At 44.0% G+C, this 9318-nt stretch overlaps 1 protein-coding gene across 4 annotated transcripts in view; it reads right to left on the bottom strand.

The window, feature by feature from the left end:
* Nucleotides 1-1135: 1135 nt before the first annotated feature.
* The window catches only part of C2CD6 (C2 calcium dependent domain containing 6), a 30229-nt gene continuing 22046 nt past the window's right edge, over nt 1136-9318 (bottom strand). For 3 of the 4 annotated variants that reach the window (XM_083467330.1, XM_083467331.1, XM_083467332.1), the window contains exons 16-17: nt 4599-7352; nt 1136-1574 (exon numbers count right to left, since the gene is read on the bottom strand). In XM_083467330.1, coding sequence (XP_083323456.1) covers nt 1239-1574; nt 4599-7352 — 3090 coding nt within the window. In that variant the 3' untranslated portion in view covers nt 1136-1238. Of the gene's footprint in view, nt 1575-4386; nt 4495-4598; nt 7353-9318 lie in introns of all 4 variants that reach the window. The other variant, XR_014517511.1, reaches the window with a different exon arrangement.

Raw genomic sequence — 9318 nt, 5'->3', positions numbered from 1 at the left:
CTTTGCATACAGATTGTCCCAATTCATCTCCAAGGAAGACACCCTGAGCTACTGCAAGCCAGTGTATGCAGCAGGGCTGAGGAACCTCCGGCCCATCAGCTTAATTAGGCCTGGCACGGGTCCCAATTTGGCCTGCAAAAATTTCCCAGAAACAACATTCGCTTGCCTCACATCTGACGTTGTGAGGCAGCTACAGGTGCAGCTCCAAAGGGAAGACTGGTAGAGTTGGGCAAATCGGTCCATTTTGGTTTTTCTCATTTTTCCAATGTTCAAGTTCACTTCTCCACTGTTTCATATCAGTTGCTTTCTTTTTAAAAGAAATTCCTAAAATTCATCAGAATCCCAAGTGCAAAGTTTTCCTAGTATAACTTTTCTACCTAATGCACAATTTTGCAAGATGCATTTCCCTAATACTTATTAAGTTCCCTAGTGCAATGCATTTGGTGTGTTTTTGTGAATGCACGCTTATGCGCACACTGCACCTTATTTGTGTTTTTGTGCACATTACTTGGCTGGAGAAGTGTATTTGCAAAATTCAGTGAAGTGCAAATTTGACAGGATGTCTTTCATTCCGCATATTGTTTTAAAAAAGAGCTAACTAGGTAGATTCACCTTTAAATACAAACAGAATCAAATTTCTGCCCCATTCCTAGCTTAACATCAGCTCCCAGGTGTTCTGTTGCAAGTTTATCAGAGCTGATAGGAAGCCCTGCTTGGGATCAGCCGCACTAGGGAGTTTCTCCACCCTGGTGTAGTTGGGGGGGAGCGTGCCATCAGCACTGTTCCATCCTAGAGGAAGCTCCTTTTTAGGGAAGTCATAGAATCGTAGATTTGGAAAGGACCACGAGAGTCATTTAATGCGGCTCCTGGCAATGCAGGAATCTTTTGCCCAATGTGGGGATCAAACCTGAGCCCCTTTATTCATTTGCAGGCAGTTTTGATTCACATTGTGTCTAGAAACAGGTGATTGACAGGTGGGTGGCATTGCCCACCTGTCAAATTTGCCTAGGCCATTGTGGCATATTTTACGCACGTGTGCATGCGCACACACACACACAGAAATATATGGATCAATGATATTTGACTTGACATAAGGCAGCTTCCTATCTACAATAATTTTAAAATATCCTTAAACTTTCTTTAAAAATGTATATACAAAGAGGGTTTTATTTTTCATAATAGCTGGGGGAAAGTAAGAACGTACATACGTAGCTGGTTTACACAGAGCTTGTTTCCATTCATCCATTATTTGGGGGTCTTGCGTTCTGCCTCAATATATTTTGGAGAATCCTAAGTACAACTTCCAGTTGATCGGGTGTCATTTTTAAGATCTGTTCTTGATTGTTAAGCATCTCCGTTATTGAACCCGCTTGATTTCTTGGCGTCTCGACAGCAGAGAGATAGGATCTGGGTGAATCTTTGTTTATGAGAGTCGTAGAACTTGGAGCAGGAGTTGGCCTTCCCTGGCTGGAGCTGCCTTCTGGGACTCTTCCTAAATCAAGAAGAGCTCTTTCTACGGCTTTTTCAAGATGCCTGTAAGCTTCCATGTCGATATCATCTGGGCCCGCAATGTTCTGAATATCAAAATGAAAGCAAAGAGTTATTTTATGTATGTGTATAATTATGACAAACTTCACTGTAAGACAATGTGAGCTGCATCCCACTCACTTCCCCTTCTCCTCCTATTCCCTACCCATAAATTGGCTGATTTAGAGGGGGCGCAGGAGAAAGGAGAGAAGGCGGAAGTCTCATTAGGCAAGCAGAAGTCTTGTTGACAATGCTGGATTACAACCCAAAGTTTTCATTCATCAGCGCTCAGTGGTTGGCTTGTCAAACAATTAAATTTGCACTGTCCTCTGTCTCTTTGCATGCCTAAGCCTTACTTTATTTCATTTGACAAATTCATGCCGCTGTTAATATCTGGGTCAGGTTAGTATCTGTTGTCTTCTAATTAATCAGCTAAATACTAGTGGTTGCTGTTCTATTTCCTTCCCCATATTAGCAATTGGCTGAAGTGCTGTGACCGATACGCCAAATATTCTAAGCACTCAGATGGCAATGCACAGGTGCAAGTTCTTGGTTTGCCTAAAAGATAAAGGTAAAGGGACACCTGACCGTAAGGTCCAGTCCCTGACGACTATGGGGTTGCGGTGCTCATTTCGCTTTATTGGCCAAGGGAGTCGGCGTACAGCTACCAGGTCATGTGGCCAGCATGACTAAGCCGCTTCTGGCGAACCAGAGCAATGCACGGAAACGCCATTTACCTTCCCGCTGGAGTGGTACCTATTTATCTACTTGCACTTTGACGTGCTTTCGAACTGCTAGGTTGGCAGGAGCAGGGACCGAGCAACGGGAGCTCACCCGGTCGCGGGGATTCGAACCGCTGACCTTCTGATCAGCAAGCCCTAGGCACTGTGGTTTAACCCACAGCACCACCCGCGTCCCTTCTTGGTTTGCCTAGGGAAGCCCTAAACAGGTTCTAGAGTGGGGGGGGGGAACCTGTGACCTGAAGGCCAAACTTGATGTCATACAGGACATTGGGCATGGAGCAGGTAAATGTGGGTCTTCAAGGAACCATCAGGAGCTTAAAGTGAGCTCTCAACTTTTGCTGGAAGAAGGTGAGCTCCCAACCACCCAGAAGCCAATGAACAGTGGGACCATGCTTTGCCTATGGAGGGGGAAGTGGCTTTTATTTCATGGAAAAAACTTCTCCCTCCCAGGGCTATTCTTTGAAGCCCCCTGATATCGCAGGTGGAAAAAAGATGGAAAGGGGAAGCATAGGGACACAAAGGATTCCCAACACTTTGTGCTTCTTTCCACCTCTGACATTCAAGGTGGAAAGGAGAATGAGGAGGCTTGCAAAGTATAGGGGTGGCAACGCCCCTTGTGCTGTGGTTCCCAGCCTTGGAATCTTGCCCCTTCCAATCGTGATCTCATACTGACATTGTGCGACTGATGGGTGGGTTGCCCCATCCAAGTTGGCCCTTGGGCAGAGCGGGGCAGATAGAGGTTCTCCACCTTTTCTGGAGACGGAGACCTAGATGCTGTTGGCAGGGGATTGCAATGCCTGTAGGGATGCTGGTAAGGCTGGGAACTGGAGTTGGAAGGGAGGTCAGAACATGCAGAGGCAAGATGATGTGTATTGCTTTTGTGGCATCTTGTGTTTTACTGCATCTGTGCATATTGCTGTAAAGGTAAAGGGACCCCTGACCATTAGGTCCAGTCGTGACCGACTCTGGGGTTGCAGCGCTCGTCTCGCTTTACTGGCTGAGGGAGCTGGCGTACAGCTTCCGGGTCATGTGGCCAGCATGACTAAGCCGCTTCTGGCGAAACCAGAGCAGCGCACGGAAACACCGTTTACCTTCCTGCCGGAGCGGTACCTATTTATCTACTTGCACTTTGATATGCTTTCAAACTGCTAGGTTGGCAGGAGCAGGGACCGAACAACGGGAGGTCACCCCGTCGCAGGGATTCAAACAGCCAACCTTCTGATTGGCAAGTCCTAGGCTCTGTGGTTTAACCCACAGCACCACCCACGTCCCTTTTATTTACATACTGCTGTGCACCACCTCAATTTTGTATGTGGGTGGCTTATACATATTGTTGCAAACAAAGGAATAACATTTAAGGAACAAACGGCGTGTGCTGAGAAGCAGTAAAAAAGAAGAGAAAGTATGGTGCTAAGGGTAACGTGGGGCCAAGGATGTGTATGTACTCTGTGTCAGGTTTAGAAGGGCAGAAATGGCCAAGCTTCACATTACAGTGGTACCTCTGGTTACATACTTAATTTGTTCCGGAGGTCCGTTCTTAACCTGAAACTGTTCTTAACCTGCAGCACCACTTTAGCTAATGGGGCCTCCCACTGCTGCCGTGTGATTTCTGTTCTCATCCTTAAGCAAAGTTCTTAACCCGAGGTACTATTTCTGGGTTAGTGGAGTCTGTAACCTGAAGCGTATGTAACCTGAAGTGTATGTAACCCGAGGTACCACTGTACACTGCTTTGCTTTGTGTGCTGCTATTCTGATACAGCAACTGATCAGGACTGCAACCGCTGTGCGGGGAAAGGGTTTACGGCTTTCTCGCACATTCTGTGGTCCTGATGAAAATCCTCTTCCGATAAGTTCCTACTGACAGCTTCCATCCCAGGCCAAATAGCAGGGGCTTTTTGTGTGCAGGGTGGGGTAGGGACTTTTATCAGGACTGGCAAGGGAGAGAAGGGTTAGAAAACTCTCCCCACCCCAACTGCTACTCCTGAAAAGCAGTACAGTCTCTGAAAACAATCATTTACATGGCCCAAGGATCATTGCTTAGTGCAATCAGCAGGCTGGCTGTGTAAGCAACCAGTAAGCACTGGGTTTACAGGGCTCATGGGTGTAGTCAAATCACCTGTCATTAAAGTCTTTAATACAGGAGCCCCTGTTTTGAAGTCTGTTTTTCCAAGATGTTGAGCTTTGATTTTAATTTGCAACGCTAGTTCCATGGCTCTGATTTGCTCTGTTTGGAAAAAATAAATGCATTAAAGCATATATTGTCCTAGATATGCTGCCTTCAGAAATAATATTTGTGGTCTTCAAGTACAGAGTCAATAACGTTCTTACCAATGTGCTTCCTTTTGTACGCCCAGGAGCTGGTATTTTAGTTGTGGATGATTTTTCCGAAATATTTTTGGAATGGTTTTGTAGCTGTGGATCAGACAGGACAGCAGTCTTGGTGAGTGATTTTTTGGGCTTAACCTCCGTATCTCGCTTCTTCTCAGATTTCTGCTTCAAGCTTTCCCTTCGTGTACCGCTGGGGGATGCTGTTGCTTTGGAATCCTTCCTGTTTTCGGTGGCGCTCAATTTTGGAGAAACTGATGGGTGCCTTTTGGATTTTTCTTTTAAAATCTCCTTAGAGGTGCTTCCAGTAGGCACCCTATCTCTCCTGGTTTGTGTACTTATTGATGCTTGCTGGTGTGACCCACTATCCTTCTTTATGTCAGATTTCTTCCTTTTTGCCTTCTGGTGGTGTTTAACTGCTGGCTTTGCATCTTCCTCAGATTCTGAATGCAAAAAGAGAAACGTCTGAGGGTTCACCGGAAAGGGAGGCTTGGAAATAAAACTGGTGGGCTTGTGGCAGAAATAATTTTTCGCTTCACTTTGGATGCCAATATCACGCGCACTCAAAAAAGATGTGGCAAATGGTTCAGAGATTCTCTTCGAAGTTTCCTCAGGTGACCTGCTTTTTAATCCTACATCAAATGTTGTTCTCGTTATATTTGGTATGATCAGATTATCATTGTACTTCGGCAACCTGTGACTTTCTTTTTTATGTTTCACTTTTTTGGGCTGACCCATCGTTTGAGTTTCTTGGCTCCTTGTTTCTACTTCCAAAAGACTGGTTACAGAAAGGTCTACAGCTTCTTTTTCTATTTTGTGTTTTTCACCCGCTGTTGGAATTTTATGAAGACTTTCCTTGGAAGGAACTTTTCCTCTCTCAGATACATCTGTCTTACTAACTCTCTGACTTTCCTCAACATCTGGCAGAGATATAGTATGGCATTCATCCTTTATCTCAACTTCTTGGCTTATCCCAGTTTCAGAACTGTTTTGTATGGGAAGATCCTCAAAGCTTTTCTCTAAAACTGATGTTAAACCTTGTACTTCTGAATCCGAAAGTTTGTCTCGGTGGCCTTCGTTTAGAAGTCTGCTCAAGAGAGACTTTAGATTTTGTAGTTCTTCCTCCGAAAACCTGTCATGCAGGCTTTGAGTATCTAGTTGTGTACTTTGCTCGTCTGAGCCTTCCTCACTCTTTGCTAGTTTTTCCACTACTGGAAACAAGTTTCCAAGTATTCTCTTTAACTCACTCTCTGTGATCATTCCTATTTTTGAAAGTCTGTCTGAAAGATGGTCTTGAATCTTTTTGTTCAATGCATTCTTTAGGTTGGCAATTTCGTTTTCTGAAAGCACTTCAAAGAGATTTTGAATACTTTCATTTACCGCCAATGTCTCTTTAGTAAGGCCCTCGCTAGAATCCTGCCATTCTTGCAGCGCAGCCTTCTCTGGTGTAACACTGTCATCCCCTTTCACAGCCAAGGACAACTTCCGGCACACTGTTTTCAAGTCTTCTCCCTTTAATCCAGCCGCTGAAAGTTGATCTTTAAAGTGATCTTGGTGTTCTTTGCTTAAAAGTGATTTCAAACTTCTTATTTCTGCTTTTAAAATTTTTTCTAGGAGAGCATCATGAATGGAAAGTCGCTGCTTAATGTTATCTGTGTCTGTGTTCACAGGTAACATTACTCTAATGATTTCCAGTGACTGTTTAGAGGGTTCTTTTCTTAAGTCTGGCTTCGCATTTGTTTGTTCGACTGAACTACTGTCAGTTTTAGGATATGAAGCAGCCTCTCTATCGCCATCTATTTTGCTTTCAGATAAACCTGTCCCTGTAGCTACTAACTCGCTTTCTTTACTACTTTCTTTACTAGTTTCCTTACTACTTTCTTTACTATGCTGTACTGATTCAGCTTTGATAGTGGTTCTTGATGGATGCTCACTTAGTGATTTTAGTGTTGTGATTTCAGTTTGTGATATGCTTTCCCTGGATAAGCTTTTCCTCCTCTTGAGCAAATCAGCAGTAATTGGAAAAGAAACTATCTGGTCTTTTTCAGGTAGATCTGTATCTGTGATTATCCCCTCTTCACACAATTTGTCTATAAGATGAGCCTGCAAATTTTGACTTACAGCAGCTGCCAGTTTTGTTACATCTGGTTCTGCAACCTTCTCTCCAGACATCTTTCTTTCCTCAGGCAGACATTTATTATCCCCTGGCAAACTGCTATCCTCCAGCGTTTCAGACAGCTTTGCTTCTGAGAGTCCCTCTGCAACGATGTTTTCAAGGTTTTTGCTTAAAATCGACGACACGGCTACGACTTTTACAAGTTTTTCAGCAAGCACGTCTTCAAGAGACTTCTCAAAGGAAATCTCAACCTGTTTTATTTCTGCTTGTTCTGCTAGTTTATCTTCTATCGTCTTCTCAGAAGAACCCGATGTCACAGCGAGTGGTTCCGATGCCTTTTCATCCTGCATGCCACGTTTTTGATCCTCCTCTTCTAAATCCATTTTTCTTTCTATAAGCCTTAGTATAGAAAGCTCCCCGCTGCTCTTGATTAATTTAGTGTCCAGACTACTCGCCAGTTTTGTCAATGACATCCCATCAGGTGGATCTTGGTCTTCTCGTTCTTTGTAAGCATCAGATGGGTACGTTTTTTCTAAAGGGCCGACATCTCCTTTGCCAAAAATAGGTGGCGGAGGCTGTACTTTACTGACACTTCTCAAGAATGGTTCAAACTTGTTTCCACTAAAAACCGCTTCCTGGAACTGTAATTTAAAAAAGGGAGAGAGGGCATAGTTATGAAATTTTGAAAGCTGCAAGATGAACAGAGGATTTATGGAGGGTTTTGGAAATTCCTCTGCAGTTGGGTACTGTGCTCTTCTCCCTCCCCCCCTTGGGATCAGGTTTTTTAACAAGAGGCTTTCAAATGAATAAATTTTATTGGTCAGATGTTTATGATAATACAACAAAACGAAGAGCATAAATAGGAAAAATGCATATAAACAATACATTAGTAATACAGTATATCTATCCTACCAGTATAAACATTATTTCTAATTTCTGAAGTCAGGGAATAAAGGAGACAGGTTATATTTTCAGCTGGGAAGTCATATGCATGCTAGCAGATAAGCACCAGAGGCTGTTGGATGGAGAATGGCAGCTGCACAAGTGCTATACTATGATGATGTTATATCTGGGAGAAGCTGCAGTCAAACATAACTATGTATGGCTGCTAGTTAGTGCATGAAGGGGTTAAGACCACAGAGTTAGATACCTAGACTCAGCTAGATCATGCCTTCTCTTTCTGTTGTCACTCTCTTCTCACTATGTAACCTACAAAGAAGGGTGTCTTTAAGCTTTGCTCCAAGCTTACAAGCACGTGTTTGAAGCTATCTCTGTATTTTCTACCCAATACTTTTTACCCGCGTTGTTCTTGCTGCTGCATGGAATAACGCATAAATCAGACCTTGGGAATTTGTAAGTAAAGCATTCAAACTTACTAAGGGTGTGGTCTGTTCACTGCCAGAGGGCGGAAAGACAAGAGTGCTTTGCTAGTGAACTAAATGGGATATGCAAAAGGTTTAACAGCCTACATTCCTAACTGCTTGACTTTGTGAGTTTAAACTCTGCTCCTGAGGGCTTTCCCTTGCTGGAGAGTGATTTAGCCCCATGTTTTGAATCCAGGCACCCAGCTGATTCTTTTGCTATTTACCCCACATTGTGTGGGTCACAGGAATTCATGTTTCCTCCCACGGTATTGGTGACACAAGCCAGTCCTGATTAGTGCTGACATCATCTGCTAGTACTGCTGAATGTCCAACAGCCACCATCCCCAGGCACAAGACAATGGCCAGCTGCAGCACTAAGCTAATAGGCTGTGCACAGAAAAATTAGTTTAGAAGGTGTATGTGAAGGTATTTCTACTGCACAGTGTTATTGCATGTTTACTCAGAACTAGTTCTTTGTGAATTCAATAGGATGTACGTTCAAAGGTGTGCACATAAAATTGCAGTCTGGCCGTCTGGGCTGGTGGCAAGCAAACTGTGCTTAAGGAAGTCTGCATGCTAGTTTTGCATGTACAACCAAGTCAAAGTTAAAACAAACCTAGGTTCATAAGACAATAACAAACCATGGCTTCAGACTGTAGTTTCTTGGCAGTAAACAACCAGAGTTGAAGCCAGTGGGCAGGGTTCAGGCCATCAGACAAACCATGGTTTAATAAACCATCGTTTAACAAACCATGGCTTTGTGTGCAAACCAGGCCTCTTTTAGTCCCAGTCTGAACCGATTGTTTTCCACACAGAAACAGAATTAGCCTGGGAGGTGGAGGTGGGAAGGGGAAATGTAAACCCCTTTCCCCAAAGGGTCTCCAACTACGTGGTTTCCCCCAAACTACACCCATCTGCCCCACACCGGATGTCATATGTGAAGTAAGGTGAGGGGCAGGTGGAGACACAGCTGTCAATGCACAATTGGGAGCCTTAATGTGCACCCCTGATTGTGCAGGGGCAAAGGAGGTTTGTTGCTTGTGCCTAACCCAGAGGTCAGCAACCTTTTTCAGCCGGGGGCCGGTCCACTGTCCCTCAGACCATGTGGTGGGCCGGACTATATTTTGAAAATAAATAAATAAATGAACAAATTCCTATGCCCCACAAATACGTAACCCAGAGATGCATTTTAAATAAAAACACACTGGCTACTCTTGTAAAAACAACAGGCAGGCCCCACAAA

This window comes from Podarcis liolepis (genome assembly GCF_965112155.1).
Source record: "Podarcis liolepis genome assembly, chromosome: 1".
Taxonomy (NCBI): Eukaryota; Metazoa; Chordata; class Lepidosauria; order Squamata; family Lacertidae; genus Podarcis; species Podarcis liolepis.
The sequence above is the reverse complement of the archived record's forward strand: the minus strand, read 5'-3'. Positions and strand labels throughout refer to the sequence as shown.